The 20,003-nt window shown below is 47.7% G+C and overlaps 2 protein-coding genes across 5 annotated transcripts in view; both read right to left on the bottom strand.

Moving 5' to 3' along the window:
- Positions 1 to 2,100: 2,100 nt before the first annotated feature.
- On the bottom strand, positions 2,101 to 10,188 carry ciz1b (cdkn1a interacting zinc finger protein 1b). 4 transcript variants are annotated; one of them, XM_015960384.3, is made up of 14 exons: positions 10,029 to 10,188; positions 9,517 to 9,553; positions 8,614 to 8,701; positions 8,405 to 8,553; positions 6,804 to 6,868; positions 6,668 to 6,720; positions 6,312 to 6,452; positions 5,728 to 5,822; positions 4,392 to 4,485; positions 4,225 to 4,329; positions 3,957 to 4,103; positions 3,824 to 3,878; positions 2,489 to 2,610; positions 2,101 to 2,376 (listed from the first exon to the last, which is right to left on the bottom strand). In XM_015960384.3, the coding sequence occupies exons 1-14, from the start codon at positions 10,087 to 10,089 to the stop codon at positions 2,314 to 2,316; spliced, it is 1,275 nt and encodes a 424-aa protein (XP_015815870.3). In that variant the 5' UTR covers positions 10,090 to 10,188; the 3' UTR covers positions 2,101 to 2,313. The 4 variants fall into 4 exon arrangements, 3 of the variants coding, with proteins under 3 accessions (XP_015815870.3, XP_015815871.3, XP_054586321.2); XM_015960385.3 differs by having other exon boundaries at positions 8,653 to 8,701; XM_054730346.2 differs by having other exon boundaries at positions 8,405 to 8,701.
- A 4,826-nt stretch (positions 10,189 to 15,014) lies between these two features.
- The window catches only part of kazald3 (Kazal-type serine peptidase inhibitor domain 3), a 5,516-nt gene continuing 527 nt past the window's right edge, over positions 15,015 to 20,003 (bottom strand). The window contains exons 1-4 of the mRNA XM_015960386.3: positions 19,877 to 20,003; positions 16,049 to 16,209; positions 15,239 to 15,386; positions 15,015 to 15,151 (exon numbers count right to left, since the gene is read on the bottom strand). The exon at positions 19,877 to 20,003 is cut by the window's right edge and continues 527 nt beyond it. Of these exons, the coding sequence (XP_015815872.3) occupies positions 15,072 to 15,151; positions 15,239 to 15,386; positions 16,049 to 16,209; positions 19,877 to 20,003 (516 nt within the window). The 3' untranslated portion in view covers positions 15,015 to 15,071. The remainder of the gene's footprint in view (positions 15,152 to 15,238; positions 15,387 to 16,048; positions 16,210 to 19,876) is intronic.

The following is a 20,003-nucleotide window of genomic DNA, read 5'->3' as shown; positions in this document are numbered from 1 at the left end:
TTGTCATTTTTAAGGCCTTAAATTTGGAAAAGCAAATTCGAGTCTTTTTGAGACTTTTTAAGCACCCGTCAGATGGGAATCTCTTCCAACAGGAACATGTTTGTAATTTCACTGGAATTCTACTTTGATTCTGGCAAAGGGGACAACTGGAAATAACAGAATTCCTGCAAAGTGCACGTCACAAAAGTCAGACGATACACAGGTGAGGATGATGAGAAGCACTGAGGATGAAGAGTGTTGAACCCCAGGCTGATATTGGAGATGAACCCTAACCCATTTACCAAAGATGGTGGAGGCGTCGCGCTCACCACGGTGCACGAGGACGCTTATCAAACGTAACATGTGTTTATGTTACACCACACATGACCCGTTATTTCTGCTCCGTGTTGTAAATAAAAAAAGTTCCGTTTACGAGTTAAAATCGGTTTTATTTTTTAATAAACCAGACTATGAAAATAAATTAAATGTTATAAATGTTCTACAAGCAAAGCTCTGCCCCACCCTCTGAAACAGGAACGCCGGAGCTTTGTTTCCCCCACAGAAGACGACTCACACGACATTCATTCAAACTGGAGAACAGCCGATTTATTTTGGAAAACAAGTGAATGACTCGTTTAAAAATTTCACAGAAGCCACTTTTAAACTTGTTAAGGAACAAAATCATCTGTTGTCTGAGCAGCTTCCTCCTCGTCAGGGTCTCAGGGAGCCGGCGAATCGCCAGGTGAGGGGCGGGTCCGTCTCAGACAGGAAGTTACCGCCCTCAGACAAAAAGGCCCAATCCCAATACTCGCATTTCCACCTTTTCGCCCCTCAGTTGTGCGACCCCCAACCAGGGGTGCGAGTGCGTAGGGCAGGGATGCTCAATCCTGGTCCTGGAGGGCCGGTATCCAGCAGGTTTTGTAGTTCTTCTGCTCCAATAGACTTGATTCAGTGGCTGAAACACCAGCGCTGCCGCTCATCAGGCTCTGCAGAGGCCTGTTAATTAGCTGCTGATTGAAATCAGGTTCAAACTAAAACATGCAGGATACCGGCCCCCCAGGACCAGGACTGGGCACCCCTGGCGTGGGGTGTCCCGAAGTGAGGTGTCGTGAGCCGGGGTGAGTACTCTGCCCATCATCTCACCATCTACGAGTTTTTGCCTGCAGGAGAGGGAGCGCAGCTGATCTTCATCAGCCTGATCAGCGGGGCGGCTTTAAAAGGAGGACGGCTATCCTGACCCGACGCCGGATGATTAACTACTGACTGCTAGTCTCTAGACCTTCGTGACTTTGAACTTCGTTTTGACTTTGTAAGATTTTTTGAACCCGTTTAACTCGAACTCGTTTTTCTTGGACACTTACCCTCAGGCTTCCTGCATCTCTGGATCCTCACACGTTTCTGCAAGAAAGGATTATTCACCGGTTCGCTTCCTGGACTCCTACTCCTCTCTGCCGTCCCGCTCTCCACCGTTATCACGCTCCTTCTCCGCTTCCTCATAATCATCATCCTCTTCCATTCCACTCACCCACTTGGATTACAACAATCCTCCTCTGGATATCACCCCGGCTCATCCCCCCTCCACATTCATCCCGAACTTCCGCATCGTAAGTTCTGCCTACAAACATTCGCTTTGAACTACAAATCCCAGTGCTCACCTCTGGTTTCCCTCTAGTTGCCGCTTCCTGTTTTCACCTTCCGCTGGATCACCAGTGCGCCCTCAGTTCTCCTCATCATTTAATAAAATTATTATTTATTTTCCTTTCACCTCGCCTCCGAGTCTGATTCTGTATGAAGTCGATCACGCCCCTTTTGCACCCTCGAGCCGCATTTCACCCAAGTCCACATTGATGCAGACTTGGGTGAAATGTATTACCCACAATCCATTGCTGCGGGAGAAAATGCTCAAGTGCCTTTTCTGAAAATATGTGTTTTCTAATGAAAGTAACTCGTTTTAGCATGAATAAATGATGCTCTGAATGTTTCAGACAAAGCAGCAACGAATGTAAATTCATTTAAAGTAAATGTTTGGTTGTTTGTCTGAAAGTTGTTAATAAAGGTTTGTATAAAAAACGAAACACAGCGACCAGCATGCGTTGCGGTCCATGAAGCAATTCTCCCGGTCTCAATTTGGCAATTTTCTGCACACTTGTGAACCACGCACTTTCTCCAAGTGCACTTTTCTGACTCTGCAGTGCGAGTATTGGGATTGTGCCAAAGTCTGAGACAGCTGACTTCCTGTCTGGGAGCTCCAGCAGGAAGTCAGAGCTCTCAGATTAGCTAAGAGCACAACATCATCCCCAAATGATCACCTGGAGGAAGTGGTGCATTGTGGAATCAGGTTGGAGTAGACGTGTCCTCAGCCTCGTCTTCTTGTGGTTTCTGCTGGGCTCTGTGGTTCTGGAATACAAACAAACTGGGTCAGAGTTAGGACCTTCAATCAGAAGGTCTCCGCTTGAGCAGTAACACAAGAACATGTCAGCATCTCCTGAAAACAGATGAAGAGTTTTACCTGCAGGTTCAGGTAGTGTGTGTGTGTGCGGCAGTGTGTGTGTCGGGCTGCCGCCTCTCTGTAGAAGAACCTGTTGCACAGTCGGCACACAAACCCACAAACAGGAACCACAAAACCACTTCCTGTAGAAACACAGTTTGCAAAGTTCTGGTCAGTGCTGGTCCGGGCCAGAACTCCTGATCCTGGTGTGTGGAATCAGAGGGTTGCATACCCACACCCAACATCCTGGTGTCCCCACTTCGCTCAGCTGCTGACCCTCATACTATTTCAGGGTATCTGCAGGTTTAAGCTATAATTTCCAGCTATTCCCTGGAACCGGTGCTAACCACGTCGTAAATGTGGGATTAGCCATCCAGTTACCATTAAACTTGCACTTCCCCATGGCGCAAGCTCCCACTAGCTTAACCAGCTAATGTGCTCATCTAAAAATAGCCCCCCTTTCACAACCAACTGCATGTGTACGGTTCCGCTTACGGCAACATCGTACACAAAAAAGCTGAACACTAACTAGAAATTCACAAAAACTTTATAGAAACAAAATAATCTTGTTTATTGGGTCTTTGGTCATTTAAGACCTTTGGAAACTGTCTTTAAGGATTATTTGTCATTTTTAAGGATTTTTAAGGCCTTAAATTTGGAAAAGCTCATTTAAGACTTTAAAGGGACTTTCCGGAGTTTTGAGTTTTTATGCTCGTGATTGCCCCCTCAGGCCAAAAGCGTAATGGCAGCTTCCAAAGTGGGCTCGTGCACGAGGCGCGCATGCTGTACGTGCACACTCCTTAATGAAAATAACAGCTGAGACAGTCCCTTGTGTGTGTGTGTGTGTGTGGCCCAGAGGACAGGAGAACGCGCAGCTAATTAATTACATAATTTGGTTCTGTACCTTTCTCTTGAGGGCCGGAGTGGGTGACCCCTGTGCTAGCATCTATTAGCATGTTTAGATTGAGGCGTGTTAGGGGGAGGAGTTTGCCGTTTCCTCAGGTAGATCCAGATGTGTTCGGATTCACAAGGAGGACCGGGTCTGGACTTGTGTGTTTTTAGACACTTACACACTAGCATTGGCTTCACTCCCCTCCGCCGCACTCGCCCCAGCCTGGCCACGTTCGTTCCACGCTGCCTTAGGACGTAATTGAGCACGTGGGCGGTCTGTGAAGCCATGAGCGTATCTCCAAGCACGTGGGCGAGGAAAAGAGCAGGGAGAAGTCCGCGGTGTCTCCATTATTAAACAAAAGTGGTCTGAGCAGTCTTGTTTATGGAGACTCTGACTCTGATTTAGCATCCTGCGTTGCCGTGTCAAGTTCTGGACTGTTTGGTGAGAATCCCAGATGAGCTTACCGTAGGTTTGATGAGGGTTGTACTCCTCTTCATCCTGTTCCTTTTCCACTCCGGTCTGTAAAACAAACAGGTGAGATCGGGTTGGTCCGCTAACACCAACATCCTCAGACCTTCAGGATGACGCTGAACTAACCTCTGACCCCGAAACTATTCCTTCATTCTCTTCCTCTTCCTCCTCATCTGCCACTTCCACCTCCTCTTCTCGCTGCTCTTCCTCCTCAAAGCAACCAACAGCATCCACGGTGATAAGCTCCTCCTCCTGAACCTCGGCCAAGTGCACCTGGCAGGTAGAGACGTCTGACACGTGAAGGCGTGGAGGGTTCATGAAAGACTGGTGAACATCGTAAAGCAACCACAATGACAGTGAGGGTCTGTGTGTGTTTAATCTTTGCTCCGCCCACCTGCTCTTTGTGTTCTGCTGACTTCATGTGCTCCACAAACTTCCTGGGAGTCCTGAAGTGTCGCTTACACACGGGACAGAATGGCCGACCCAGCTGTTTACACACCTGTGACACAAACACACACAATTATCATGAAGGCTCGTCCAGCTCACCACCTGCTGTCTTACCTTGTGCTGTTTAGAGCGTCGGTGGATGATGACATCATCTGAGAAGTGGACCTGACAGGTATCACACCAATGTTGCCCATTAGGCCGACGCCCCCTGCAGGCAGACAGGTTATATTAATGGGTCTTCCTCTTCCACCAGACTTGGTCATGGCGTTCCTCAGGGTTCTGTGCTGAAGCCTGATGAGTTTAATCCGTTTCATGTAATCAGATTACAATCATGTCTTAAAGAGGTGGGTGAATCTCCTTTTCTATTGTTAAACTCAGACCTGACAGAGGTTGCGGGTTTTGGACCTGAGCTCCACAGACATTTATTAAACGTGAGGAACCTTGTTGTTCTTCTGGACCAGGACCGGTCCTTTAAAGCTGCTAAGGCAAATCTACAAAACAAATGAGCTTAAAACATTTATTTTTCCCTCTTAACAACATTCCAACATAGTAAAGCTATAAATGAATAACTTGTATTTGATGTAGGGGGACGGCGTGCATTCATGTAAATGCCAAAAGGCTCATTTCCGTTGGTGGTCCCCCCGCCCAAAGGCACATAACAAGTATAAACATTTTAAAAGCAATACAGGTAAAACAATACAGGGGGTAACAAAAATCACGGTATCGTCTGCATACATAGGCACGTCACAACCTTGGCACACAGACGGTAGGTCGTTTGTGTAAAGACTAAATAGAGCTGGACCCAAGATCGAGCCCTGCGGTACACCGATAACAAGATCTTTAAAAGAAGATCTGTTATTTTTAGTGATGCGCCGATGAGGAATTTTTGGGTCGGTACCGATATCGAGAACACCGTTGTGGCCGATAACCAACATTTGCCGATACCAATATACTGACATTAATGCTTCTAAAATCTGCAGATTTTGTATAGAATGAAAATCCTTAAAGCTGAATTAACGTTATTATGTACACACACATTTACAGTTCTGAGATGATTTCATCCACTGTTCACATGACTAAACAATTACACCTCACCCCCCCTCGCACTCTGAAAACGGCAAACAAACGGAGACCAGATGGAAAAAATATCGGTTGTTAATATTGGCTCGGTTTTATTTATCGAACCGATACCGATATGTTAAAAATGACTAACATCGGCCGATACCGATATTGATGCCGATATATTGTCCATCTCTAGTTATTTTGACACACAGTTTGATTGGTGAGATAAGCTTTGAACCATCTGCATGTAAATAATAACAAATTTAGACTGGATGACATCACGGTTATCAGTGCCAACCTACCTGTATAACAGTGTGTGTGTGTGTGTCTCTACCTGTATAACAGTGTGTGTGTGTGTTTCTACCTGTATAACAGTGTGTGTTCATACCTTTGCAGCAGGGTGTGTGTGTTCAGACAGATGTCGTTTGTGATCTCCTGTAGTTTCCTCAGGTGTTCTTGTCCTGACATGTGCTCTTGAAACACCTGCACACACACACACACACACGCACACGCACACACACACACACACACACACACACACACACACACACACACACACACACACACACACACACACACACACACACACACACACACACACACACACACACACACACACACACACACACACCATGGCCTGTACTCATCTGATCATGAAGCATGATGAACACCTGGACAGGTAACAAGTTTTAGTCATTTTCTGACTGTTTTCCTTCATCTTTGCTTTTTATGTTGAGATTTTGGTCTTTTTGTCTTCGTCTTCGTTGAACTGTGCTCGTGTCTTTCTGCCCCCGATGACCTCCTGGACGCCTGGTCACAGCTAATCTCCGACTGTTCTTTGTGACCATCCTCTTCATGTTGTGAAGGTAAAGATGGAGCTGTGGCACCGACACGTGTCCATCTGCCTCATGACCATCAGTGCTGAGACAACATGGGACACAATAGAGACACCTGTACAGGTGAAGTTCTCACCTGCAGAGAGCAACAAGTGAGGCCGCAGACATGACAGTGAAGTCCACCTGGCTGTCTGTCTGCCGGTCTGTCGGTCTGTCCAAACTCCCGACTCTCGTTGCTCTGCTGGATGGTGACCTTCAGAGAGCCGACGCTCTGCAGCTAAAACACATTAGCAATATGTTAAAAGGTGCCAACATGTTAGTAACGTGTAAATAACGCATTAGTAACATTATATTATCTGTTAACGTTACTTTAATAACATGTAAAACCATTTATAACATATTAATAACACAATATCACATTAAAAAGATGTTAATAACACATTATTAACATGCTATTTTGTTGTTTAAGCCGGCACAGCTGAACTTCTTTACCTGAGCTGCTCGGGTGTCCTCGCTGAGCTCTGCTGCCCCCTGCTGGTCAGGACCTGGAACAGCCAATAAAACAAAACCAGTCCACCAATCAGACTTCCTGACCTCAGTAACCTTCTGATGAACAGCGTTCACACACCTTCAGCTGCATCACATGACCCGGGGATGTTGTCTCTATGGGTCAGAGCTGTAGCCTCCCGGTTCCTGTTGGAAACACAGCGGGCCTGATGAACCTCCAGAACCATGACCCTGTTTGGTTCTGTTTCACAGAACTAAACATTTCACAGATCTTATTAAAACGTGAGCCTGAAGAAGAGCGCTGGTCTACCAGCCATTTTCTTCCAGGGTTCCCCTTAAAGCAACTCCATGATGACAGCTTCTAATAGAAGATTCATTTTATTTCACCTTTTCTACTTTGTTGTGCTTTGGTTTCATGTTTTCTTCTTTGGTTTTTGATTTAAATGGACTTTATGGACTTTTGAATTTTTATGCTCGTGATTGCCCCCTCAGGCCAAAAGCGTAACGGCAGCTTCAATAGTAGGCTCGTGCACGAGGCGCGCATGCTGTACGTGCACACTCCTTAACGAAAATAACAGCTGAGACAGTCCCTTGTGTGTGTGTGTGTGTGTGGCCCGGAGGACAGAGGACAGGAGAACAAGCAGCTAATTAATTAAATAATGTGGTTCTGTACCTTTCTCTTCAGCACAGCCGACAAAGGTTTATGATGGGTCAGTCCTCCTGCATGCTCAGATCATTCCCTTCCCTTGCTTGAAAAATTGTTCCAAAATGAAAGTTGAACCTACATCTTTTTTATCTGTGAATTCAATGCCGTTCGGCGAGTCTCAAATAAAAATTTGGGCATCTTACTGTAAAAAATATACCATTAATGTAAAAAATAAACTCTAAATGAACTATGTTCACATCCAGAATCGAACCCAGGACTTCTGCACGAGAGTCTGACATCTTACTAGGTGAGCTACACTCTAGTAACATTCACAATATCTGTAACATTTATATCCTTGATGACAGCTGAAACAACGTTCAAAGAACGGTTCGGAGTGAAAATGGCTATTTTGTTGCTAATTAGCAGGAAATATCTAGAAGAAAGTTCTACAGAAAGTAGCTAAGGGTCCTCAGAAATGTAGCTAGCTTTGTCACTAGGCGTTAGGAACAGCGACAAAGTGGCACTGCCTCTCTCTCTGCTGCTAAAGCTACGGATAGCAAACGCTACGGGCGATGCCTGAGCGTGAACGCGCATGAAGCAGCCTGCTCGACCCGAGCATCTCTCTTTTTCTGTGATTTTACAGAAAAACAGGCAATCACAGTAAAAATGCCAGGGCTCATTCTACAGGACCAGGGCATTGCAGGAGAATGTATGAAGAAGATATTTATTATTTCTATACATGTTTTGGCTGTCACACTTCCATAATGCCCCTTTAATGACTAGCCTGAAAATGTAGCTTTAATTCACCATTTTGCCATCTCAATGGCTGTGTTGTTGCTTACACCTGCGTCAGCACATTTTTACCTGAAGTTTTCTTTAAAAACCACAAAGTTTGAGTAGAAAAAGACAATTTTCACATCCAGTTTTGTGTGCAGGCAAGCTTTATCAATGAGGGCCCTTGTGTTTAAATTTGTGGTTCTCTTATTAGACTCTAAAGCCTGGATGTCTCTCTGAGTGTGGCCTGGTTCCAGGTTATCTCCTTTCCTTCTGAAAAACAGAGAAAAATGTGAGCTCACCCATCCCGTCTCGCCTGTTTCGGTCGTGGCTCTCCTGAATCTAGATCAGAACCAGGACCTCCTGCATGGCTCTGCCCACCTGTTCCCCACTGTTCTTCTGTGGTATCGCTGCAGCGCAACGAGCAGTCAGAACCACCTGACCCTGAAACCTGAAGAGAACAGACTGAAATGGGTCCATGACAGCAGGAGGGCGAGTTTGTTTTATATACCTGCTGAGGTGGAGGCGCTGTCCTCTGAACAGGACTCACTGGTAATTGAACGTTTGGCACCCTGCCTCCTGCAGAAGGCAGGAAACACCTGCAGGTGGAGCAGACATATGAAGAGCGTAAACAGGAAGTACCTGAGAAAGGAGTTACGTACAGACTAGGGCTGGGCAATAAATACAAAATGTATTGTTATCAAAATTTCTGACTCTTATTGATGTCGTTTATCCCATGTCAATAAAAATAAATAAAAATAAAATTGAAATAAAGTGAAAACGTGTGTTGGTTGGTGATATTCAAGAAGCGATACCACATTGAGTCGTGTAAAAACTTAAGCCAAAATAATACGCGTGACAGCCCCCTTTAGTGGACAACTTTTGTTTCTGCACATACATGCAGTTATCGTGAGCCGCATCCCTCGGGCAGGAGGTTACGGTCCATCCGGACCAGAACCTCTCGCCATAAGAACAGCTTCTTTCCATCTGCCGTTAGACTTGTGAACAGCTTATAAACACACAACCATGCTCGTCTTCGGTACTTGACATAACGTTACGTTATCGGCCATATTACCATTACCTGCCATTTTTTATAGCAAAGTTTTATGCTAGTTATTATATTTTATTCTACTTTATTCTACTCTATTCTATTTTTTTATTATATTATTCATGTCATATGTAGCACGTTAGTACCGAAGCAAGTTCCTAGTTTGTGAATCGTTTGTTCACTAACAATGGCAATAAACCTTTTCTGATTCTGATTCTGAGTTATCGCTCATTTATCGTTATGGAGGTGAAATCCTCAATATATTGTGATATTGATTTTAGGCCATATTGCCCAGCCCTAGCAGCTGATTCTGAAACAGCTGATGGGGTCTAAAGATGCAAGTGTTGCCCCCCAACCAACCCTCACCTGTCTGTCCTCCGAGCCTGTCTCAGCATGATGAGCTCTGCACACAAAGCTTCATTTAGAATACAGTCAGAGCAACAAACCTCTGAATTTTATCCTGATTTCACTTAAATGTTTTAACTTGAGACTCAGTCAGCTCCGTTTTCACCTAAAATCTGTTTAATCAAAACCAGGATCGTGATTTTAGCTAACTAATTATAATCAAAATATGAACAAATAAGTAAACAATACAGACTTTAGTTGGCCTCATAGATTACCTCCTAACAGGAAATGTACAAAACTGCATGAGTTAAAACAGCCTAAGAAAATATTGAAAGCATATAATCAATTAAGAACGATGCCGAATTAAAATACACGTTTAAAATTAAATTTGCAGTAAAAATTTTCAAAACACACGACATCTTACTCAGTTAAAAACGAAAACAATTGTAATATTTAAGTAATTGAAATGTGGTCTCGCGTGTAAATCTGCTAAGCGAGCAAGAAGAAATGTATCCCAACAAAAATAATCTTACGCTTTTGCTGCGTCTCACTGCTCTGGTTAGTGGACTTCTCAGCATCACAAAGAGCAGACATTAACTCGAAAATATGAAGTTATTTATGGTTTAGCTGGAAGCTAAAGCTAGATCCGGAACATGATACGGTGGGTGTTTGTGGGCGGTGGCTGCGCCTCCTGCTGGCGCGGAGGGAGAACTGCAAGTGCAGCCGCAGTGACTGAAGTCATCATCAATTATTTCGCTTTTTTATAGGAGCGCACATTGATGGGAAAAATATCTAATGATCTATATTGATTTGATTTATGATCGTTTTTGTTTTTAATGAGCTTTTACTTACTTTTTCATCTAGACCAGAGACAGCGATCATTGAATATATTAACTAAACAATCAGCATCAGGAGATCATGGTAGATTAAGGCAACATGACATTAGCCAGCAAAGTTTACATTAAAGATGCAATGACAAAATTTGACAACAACTTAGCCTAAAACATCATTTTTATTCATCTTAATAATATTCTAACATAGTATAGCTATAAATACGTTGTGGAAATAAAAAGAAACAAAAATAACATGAAGGTAAAGTCAAAGAGTCGGAGTACCCGGCCCGGAGTATTACCGGGGTCCCACCCTGGAGCCAGGCCTGGGTTTGGGGCCCGTGAGCGAGCGCCTGGTGGCCGGGATTTCGCCCATGGGGCCCGGCCGGGCCCAGCCCGGACCGGATGCATGGGCTCATCCATCTGTGGACCCACCACCCGCAGGAGGAACATGAAGGGTCCGGTGCAGTGTGGATCGGGTGGCAGACCGAGGCGGGAGCCTTGGCGGTCCGATCCCCGGACAAGAAAACTGGTTTTTGGGACATGGAACGTCACTTCGCTGGCGGGGAAGGAGCAGGAGCTTGTGGCAGAGGTTGAGCGGTACCGGCTAGATATAGTCGGACTCACCTTGACACATAGCATTGGCTCTGGAACGCAAGTCCTTGAGAGGGGTTGGACACTCTCCTTTGCTGGAGTTGCTCCGGGTGAGAGGCGGAGGGCTGGGGTTGGCTTTTTGTTAGCCCCAAGACTCTCTGCCTGTGTGTTGGGGTTTACCCCGGGGGACAAGAGGGTAGCTTCCCTGCGCCTTCGGGTCGGGGAACGGGTCCTGACTGTTGTTTGTGCTTATGGACCAAATATCAGAGTACCCACCCTTTTTGAAGTCCCTGGGACGAGTGCTAGATAGTGCTCCATCAGGGGACTCCATTGTCCTTCTGGGGGACTTCAATGCTCACGTGGACAATGACAGCATGACCTGGAGGGGTGTGATTGGGAGGAACGGCCCGCCTGATCTGAACTGGAGTGGTGTTTCATTATTGGACTTCTGTGCAAGCTGCAGTTTGGCCATAACGAACACCATGTTGGAACATAAGGATGCCGATCGGTACACTTGGTACCAGGGCAGCCTAGGTCGATGATAGACTTTGTAGTCGTATCATCTGACCTGCGGCCATATTTTTTGGACACCCAAGTAAAGAGAGGAGCAGAGCTGTCAACTGATCACCACCTGGTGGTGAGTTGGATCAGATGGCAGGGGAAGATGCCGCGTAGACCTGGCAGACCCAAACGCATAGTGAGGGTCTGCTGGGAACGCCTGGCAGAAGAACCTGTTAAGACGGTCTTCAACTCCCACCTCCGGCAGAGCCTTGACCGCGTCCCGAGAGCAGTGGGTGACATTGACTCCGAGTGGGCCTTGTTCCACTCAGAATGGGACTCAGCTTAGCAACGTTCCTGAGATGGAAGAAGGAGGAGTGAACAAGAGAACTGACATGAGAATCCAGGGTGAGAGCTGGGTCAAAGGTCACGCCAAGATTCCTGACAGAAGGTTTGGTGTGAGAAGCAAGCTGACCAAGAGAGTCTCTGACTTTGGGAACCAGATTGTCTGGGGCACAGATGAGGTTCTCAGTCTTATCTTCATTCAGCTGAAGAAAGCTCCCACCATCCAGGTTTTGATAGAGTCTAAGCAGGTGTGTAACAGCTGCAGCTTAGACATCTCATGGGGCTTAAAGGAGATGTACAGTTGGATGTCATCTGCATAAAGATGGTTCCTTTGAAGGAGCTCAGGATGTGCTGAAGAGGAAGCAGATAGAGGAGGAAGAGCAGAAGCCCCAACACAGAACCTTGGAAGCAGAGGTAACCACTTCATCTTTTAAATAAAGTACAAGAGTCCAAAAATGAAAAACACCATTTGAAGTCACGAACAACAAAAGACGTTTGGACCTAGAAAATGGTGACTGATGTTTAGTGCTCTCTCGTTTCCTCTGGCAGTGTGGGTTCCTGATTCCAGCAGAAACCTCTAAGGGAAGATGTCTAAGGGCAGGGAGGGGTGATGCTGAATGTTTATGAGGTTCTTTGCCCTGAATCCTTCAGCAGCAGCACTCTCTTGCATGTGAGAGGTGTTCCTGCATGGACGTAATTTTTTGGGGGGGACAGGGGGGACATGTCCCCCCACTTTTTCCAAAGTCAAGGTTTGACCCCTGCACTTTTTACCATCCAAAAACAATATTACGCTGTATTAAATTGACACTGGTTAAGCTCTAGGACCAAGAGGAAAACAACCGTTTGTGTTGAAGCCTGTTTCACATTACAGCATACTATAAAGACCCCCCCCCCCCCCCCCCGTGTCCCCCCACTTCTAAAGTGAAAATTACGTCCATGTGTTCCTGTTATTTGTGACATCACAAATGGGGACCCATTGAAACAGCTTGTTGTAGGCACATAAATCCTGAAGCTAAAAACAAAGAGGCAGTAGAGGCCCACACACAAAAAAGATGCTAAATGTACATTTTTGCATTCTTTCCCCTTTATTGTTTTGACCAAAATCTGATTTGTGTTAAAGTTCGTAAGTCAGTTGACCCCCCACCTCTCCGCATGCACTCAGCACGGGTTCTTCTTTTGTTGTTTCATAACAAGAAACACATTTTCACAGAAACTTCACTGACACGCAAACACGTCAACAGCAGCAGCACAGTTCAGTGTGTGTGTGTGTGTGTGTGTGTGTGTTTATTCTGACCATAGTCGGTTTTCTAAGTTCATCTCTACATTTATATTTATTTATGAGCATTTGAATATTTTAGAAAACTCTTGAGATGAGTTTGAATGTTTCTGAGCAGCAGCTGTGTTTCAGCCTCCACCAGAACCAGAACCAGAACCAGAGCCAAAGGCTGTGAACAGTAATGGATCCACCACATGTTGCTCTAGTTTCCTCTGAGAGGAAACAGCCCGACAGAATCTGGTTTCTGCTGCTGGTCTCAGTGGATCTTTAGCTCCTTTAGTCTGCAGAGCTGGTTCAGGAACATTTGGGCTTGAACGGAACAGAACCAGACGTGAAAAGAATGCGGCTTCTGCTAAAGAGCAACCAGGAGTGTACCGAGAACCAGGAGACCCAACCAGATGAGTTCAGAACCGTGAAAAGTGGAAGGACTTCCCTTTTCTCTCAACAAGAAACGTCATTTGTTGACGTGGTCATTAAAAATGATGTCATCAAACTCTGAAATCCAGCAGACGGACTGAAAACAGCACCAACATTACTGGACTCACCAGTGTGTCTCTGTCTGGCTGTGTCCAGCAGACTGATGCAGAGGGTCAGATACCACACCACTCTAGTCAGGGTCATCATTTTTATAATAAATGGTAACTATGATCCCTGTCTGTTGGGGATGCATCTCGGACACATCGTTTGGTTTTGAACAGTTTGACTGTGTGGACAGTTTGATTCTAACAGAAAAATCTGGGATTGGATGAATCCAAGCTTTTTAAATTCGCGTTCAAGGTCGCAAGAAAAGTGTTTTAGAAATTCAGGAAAAACCAAAACGGAAGCAAAGCGTTGGTCTGTGTGACTAAGGAGAAGGAGAAGTTGGTGGCGGAAGAAAACCGAGGTTTCAACAAGCGCCAAACCCCGATGAAGACACTCGTGTTGAAAATGTAGTTTACTTTCACCATCAGTAAAACTCTTCAGCTGACGAGAGGTCTCCAGCTTCTCCGTACAGCCAAAGACCCTCGTTTGAAGGTAAAACGTCAGTTGTCATGGTAACGGACTGCTTTTGTGAGGATCAGCTGATGATGACGATGTCAGGACAGCCTCTTGTCCCTTTCAGAATCAGAATCAGAATCAGAATCAGAATGAATTTTATTGCCAGCGCTCAGATCAGATCAGAGCATAGGAACTTGACTCCATGGTACAACCTGGCCAAGGTTACACACACACATATAGACAGGACAGATACAGGCAGACCATGGGAGCAGCCCTGACGGCGCTCCTTTGTAGATGAATGAGGGAATACATGAGGAAAGTTCAGGGGAGGGAGAAAAAAGGCATTAACAGGGTTACACCAGCAGGGTGTAGCGCTCCAATGCAAAAAAAACACCCGACATGTAAGCACAAACGTCACAGTTCACAACATGAGACCCGGTAGGTGGGGGTGGGGGTGGGGGGGCAGGGATCCTGGTTTCTCAAGGCTGCTTATGGCGTCAGATTCGATAACAGAACTTTGTTTGGGTCAGGCAGAGATAATTTTTCCTCTCTGCCTTAAAGTTTGTATTGATCATTCAAGTCCTCCAGTGAAGCCAATTAGGTGATTAAACATCTCCACACCGTCCGGTGACCCTCTCCGAGATGTTATCAATCTTGCACGCTAACACCGGTAACGCAGCTAAGACATTGTCCAGTTTGCGATTCACCTCGAGCAACGTCCCAGTCTGTGAGGTATCCACACGGACGGTGCCGTCCATGGATGCGGGTCGCCCTCCAATCGCTCCCGTCATCCCAGTTTTACAGAAAGCCAGATATCCTCCCACTCCAATCAGAAGAAATCCGACGATCATCAGGTCAAATATCCACACATCTTCGACGTCCTCAATGGACAGCTGAGAGAGACAGATGACATTCCACTTATTCCAGGAATCGAACATATATCCCGCTGCACGTGTCCCTTGAGGGCAAGCGTGAGCCCCCTCCTCCGTCCTCCCCCTCGCCAGTGTAAATGTATCTGATGGCTGCCGGACACAGGAAGTGAGATCAAATATAGGTCAGTAGAAATCCAGATCGTAGTTGTCCATGAGCTGGTTCATCTCAGACACACTGGTGGCCAGGTAGGACGACAGCTCCTCTGTTACACAGATGGGGACAGGTTAGAAGAAGTGAATTTTATTTTAAATAGACCCTTGACCATCTGGTTCTCTGCTTTCTGTCTCACCTGCTCCCAGAATTCCCAGTACAGCGGACGCAGAGACAGATCCCATGTTGTTACGAGCTATGCAGTGATAGGTTCCAGAGTCACTAAGCTCCGCCCTCTCAATCTGCAGCCAGCTGGAGAGCTCAAATTTCATAGGACCGCCCCTTGACTGTGAGACAGGTTATCAGACAGTTATTGGGTGTTTCTCAATGCCAAGGAACCTCGCCTTGATGCCTTGGTCCCGCCCCGATTGCCTAGGAGATGACGTCATCAGGAACCGCCAAGGCACGTTAAAGTGTCCATGTTCTGCTGAGTCTGTTTTCCATTGGTTAGCCGTGTAGCTAGCTGAGCAAGGATACTCAGGAGGTGCCTTGTAGCCTGGCCTTGGTCAAAACGTTCCCAGAACACAGCGCAGTATTTTCAGAAATACAGAGGATTAGGAGCCGGTAGATTCTTCGGGGGCAAATTTCAAATTTAAATGTAAGTGAGCTAAGTGTAGCTACCGGACAGATTTCTAAAACGTTTTTTATATCCAAAGCAGTTAGCTATGGTTGGTTAGTTGCTCAGAAGTTGCAACGTTGGCCAGGCGCCTTGACATTGAGAAACACTCATTGTCTTTGAAAAGGCAAGAGGAGTGAAGCGGTTGTACTGTTGCTTTAACGAGTGGTACTTGTACCTCAGCGGTGTCTTCCAGCGGGTTGTAGATGTTTCCCTGCTTCAACGGCTGCTAATCAGCCACTGATTAATATCAGGTGTGTAGGAGAAGAGAAACCTCTAAACACTCAGGACGGTGAGCCCGCGGACGGCCAGGATTGGACACCACTGACTGACCTGGATGGAGATGTGTGGGTCGTCTCCAGGTAGGACATCTTCTCGTCCCTCCTTCCTCCACTCGACCAGAGCCATTGGAAAAGCAAAGACCTCACAGAGAAACACCAGACTGCTGCCAGGTCCGTTCACCTGGCTCTGAGGGGGGACTTTGATGACAGGGGCTGGCAGGTGGAGACAGACAGGTGAGAGACAGGCAGGTGAGAGTCAGGCAGGTTAGAGACAGACAGGTGAGAGAGAGGTAGGTGAGGAACAGACGAGTGAGAAACAGACGGGTAAGGGACAGACAGGTGAGAGACAGGAAGGTGAGGGACAGATGGGTGAGGGACAGACAGGTGAGGGACAGACAGGTGAGAGACAGGCAGGTGAGGGACAGACAGGTGAGGGACAGACAGGTGAGAGACAGGCAGGTGAGAGACAGGTAGGTGAGAATCAGATGGGTGAGGGACAGACAGGTGAGAGACAGGCAGGTGAGTAACAGATGGGTGAGAGACAGATGGGTGAGGGACAGACGGGTGAGGGACAGACAGGTGAGAGACAGGCAGGTGAGTAACAGAAGGGTGAGAAACAGATGGGTGAGGGACAGACAGGTGAGGGACAGACAGGTGAGAGACAGACAGGTGAGAGACAGGCAGGTGAGGGACAGACAGGTGAGGGACAGACAGGTGAGAGACAGGCAGGTGAGTAACAGATGGGTGAGAGACAGATGGGTGAGGGACAGATGGGTGAGGGACAGACGGGTGAGAGACAGGCAGGTGAGTAACAGAAGGGTGAGAAACAGATGGGTGAGGGACAGACAGGTGAGGGACAGGCAGGTGAGTAACAGATGGGTGAGAAACAGATGGGTGAGGGACAGACGGGTGAGGGACAGGCAGGTGAGAAACAGATGGGTGAGAAACAGATGGGTGAGGGACAGACAGGTGAGGGACAGACAGGTGAGAGACAGGCAGGTGAGTAACAGATGGGTGAGAAACAGATGGGTGAGGGACAGACGGGTGAGGGACAGACAGGTGAGAGACAGGCAGGTGAGTAACAGATGGGAGAAAAACAGATGGGTGAGGGACAGACGGGTGAGGGACAGACAGGTGAGAGACAGACAGGTGAGAGACAGACAGGTGAGTAACAGATGGGTGAGAAACAGATGGGTGAGGGACAGACAGGTGAGAGACAGGCAGGTGAGTAACAGATGGGAGAAAAACAGATGGGTGAGGGACAGACGGGTGAGGGACAGACAGGTGAGAGACAGACAGGTGAGAGACAGACAGGTGAGAGACAGGCAGGTGAGGGACAGATGGGTGAGGGACAGACAGGTGAGGGACAGACAGGTGAGAGACAGGCAGGTGAGGGACAGACAGGTGAGGGACAGACAGGTGAGAGACAGGCAGGTGAGAGACAGGTAGGTGAGAATCAGATGGGTGAGGGACAGACAGGTGAGAGACAGGCAGGTGAGTAACAGATGGGTGAGAGACAGATGGGTGAGGGACAGACGGGTGAGGGACAGACAGGTGAGAGACAGGCAGGTGAGTAACAGAAGGGTGAGAAACAGATGGGTGAGGGACAGACAGGTGAGGGACAGACAGGTGAGAGACAGACAGGTGAGAGACAGGCAGGTGAGGGACAGACAGGTGAGGGACAGACAGGTGAGAGACAGGCAGGTGAGTAACAGATGGGTGAGAGACAGATGGGTGAGGGACAGATGGGTGAGGGACAGACAGGTGAGAGACAGGCAGGTGAGTAACAGAAGGGTGAGAAACAGATGGGTGAGGGACAGACGGGTGAGAGACAGGCAGGTGAGTAACAGAAGGGTGAGAAACAGATGGGTGAGGGACAGACAGGTGAGGGACAGGCAGGTGAGTAACAGATGGGTGAGAAACAGATGGGTGAGGGACAGACGGGTGAGGGACAGGCAGGTGAGAAACAGATGGGTGAGAAACAGATGGGTGAGGGACAGACAGGTGAGGGACAGACAGGTGAGAGACAGGCAGGTGAGTAACAGATGGGTGAGAAACAGATGGGTGAGGGACAGACGGGTGAGGGACAGACAGGTGAGAGACAGGCAGGTGAGTAACAGATGGGAGAAAAACAGATGGGTGAGGGACAGACGGGTGAGGGACAGACAGGTGAGAGACAGACAGGTGAGAGACAGACAGGTGAGTAACAGATGGGTGAGAAACAGATGGGTGAGGGACAGACAGGTGAGAGACAGGCAGGTGAGTAACAGATGGGAGAAAAACAGATGGGTGAGGGACAGACGGGTGAGGGACAGACAGGTGAGAGACAGACAGGTGAGAGACAGACAGGTGAGAGACAGGCAGGTGAGGGACAGATGGGTGAGGGACAGACAGGTGAGGGACAGACAGGTGAGAGACAGGCAGGTGAGGGACAGACAGGTGAGGGACAGACAGGTGAGAGACAGGCAGGTGAGAGACAGGTAGGTGAGAATCAGATGGGTGAGGGACAGACAGGTGAGAGACAGGCAGGTGAGTAACAGATGGGTGAGAGACAGATGGGTGAGGGACAGACGGGTGAGGGACAGACAGGTGAGAGACAGGCAGGTGAGTAACAGAAGGGTGAGAAACAGATGGGTGAGGGACAGACAGGTGAGGGACAGACAGGTGAGAGACAGACAGGTGAGAGACAGGCAGGTGAGGGACAGACAGGTGAGGGACAGACAGGTGAGAGACAGGCAGGTGAGTAACAGATGGGTGAGAGACAGATGGGTGAGGGACAGATGGGTGAGGGACAGACAGGTGAGAGACAGGCAGGTGAGTAACAGAAGGGTGAGAAACAGATGGGTGAGGGACAGACGGGTGAGAGACAGGCAGGTGAGTAACAGAAGGGTGAGAAACAGATGGGTGAGGGACAGACAGGTGAGGGACAGGCAGGTGAGTAACAGATGGGTGAGAAACAGATGGGTGAGGGACAGACGGGTGAGGGACAGGCAGGTGAGAAACAGATGGGTGAGAAACAGATGGGTGAGGGACAGACAGGTGAGGGACAGACAGGTGAGAGACAGGCAGGTGAGTAACAGATGGGTGAGAAACAGATGGGTGAGGGACAGACGGGTGAGGGACAGACAGGTGAGAGACAGGCAGGTGAGTAACAGATGGGAGAAAAACAGATGGGTGAGGGACAGACGGGTGAGGGACAGACAGGTGAGAGACAGACAGGTGAGAGACAGACAGGTGAGTAACAGATGGGTGAGAAACAGATGGGTGAGGGACAGACAGGTGAGAGACAGGCAGGTGAGTAACAGAAGGGTGAGAAACAGATGGGTGAGGGACAGACAGGTGAGGGACAGACAGGTGAGTAACAGATGGGAGAAAAACAGATGGGTGAGGGACAGACGGGTGAGGGACAGACAGGTGAGAGACAGAAAGGTGAGAGACAGACAGGTGAGTAACAGATGGGTGAGAAACAGATGGGTGAGGGACAGACAGGTGAGGGACAGACAGGTGAGAGACAGGCAGGTGAGTAACAGATGGATGAGAAACAGATGGGTGAGAAACAGACGGGTGAGGGACAGAAGGGTGAGGGACAGACAGGTGAGGGACAGACGGGTGAGGGACAGACAGGTGAGAGACAGTTTAAGTGTTCTGATCCAGACCCAGAAATCGTGATTGTTGACCCAATTCCACCTCTGGTACCAGAACATTTTCAGAGAACTGTTTGATCTTTGACCTCTGAAAAATTCAGAGAGGAACTGGCTCCTAACTCAAGGGATGAGCCAGAGTCTATATTAAAGGAGACCTTTGGGTTCTAGGGTACCTGATCCAGGTGTTGTGGTTCTGATTTGAACCCAGGTGACTGTTACCTGCCAGCTGTTCTCACCTGTTCTACAGGGGCCCCTCCCCCTGGTGTGGAGGTCCAGTTTGGAGAACGCTGCCTCTCTGAACTGACACATGTTCATGTAGGTGGTTCCGTCGCTGCCACACACAATCTCCTGCTCCTCACACAC

The sequence above is a fragment of the Nothobranchius furzeri genome, chromosome 10 (genome assembly GCF_043380555.1).
Source record: "Nothobranchius furzeri strain GRZ-AD chromosome 10, NfurGRZ-RIMD1, whole genome shotgun sequence".
In the NCBI taxonomy this organism is placed as follows: domain Eukaryota; kingdom Metazoa; phylum Chordata; class Actinopteri; order Cyprinodontiformes; family Nothobranchiidae; genus Nothobranchius; species Nothobranchius furzeri.
The sequence above is the reverse complement of the archived record's forward strand: the minus strand, read 5'-3'. Positions and strand labels throughout refer to the sequence as shown.

What these genes read in the sequence shown, in the direction of transcription:
- ciz1b (XM_054730346.2), bottom strand. Translation starts at nt 10,089, where the DNA reads ATGTCTGCTCTTTGTGATGCTGAGAAGTCCACTAACCAGAGCAGTGAG. An exon ending in GTCATGTGATGCAGCTGAAG is followed by an intron (nt 6,721 to 6,803) that starts GTGTGTGAACGC and finishes TGGCTGTTCCAG; the next exon opens with GTCCTGACCAGCAGGGGGCA. An exon ending in GAATAGTTTCGGGGTCAGAG is followed by an intron (nt 3,879 to 3,956) that starts GTTAGTTCAGCG and finishes TTTGTTTTACAG; the next exon opens with ACCGGAGTGGAAAAGGAACA.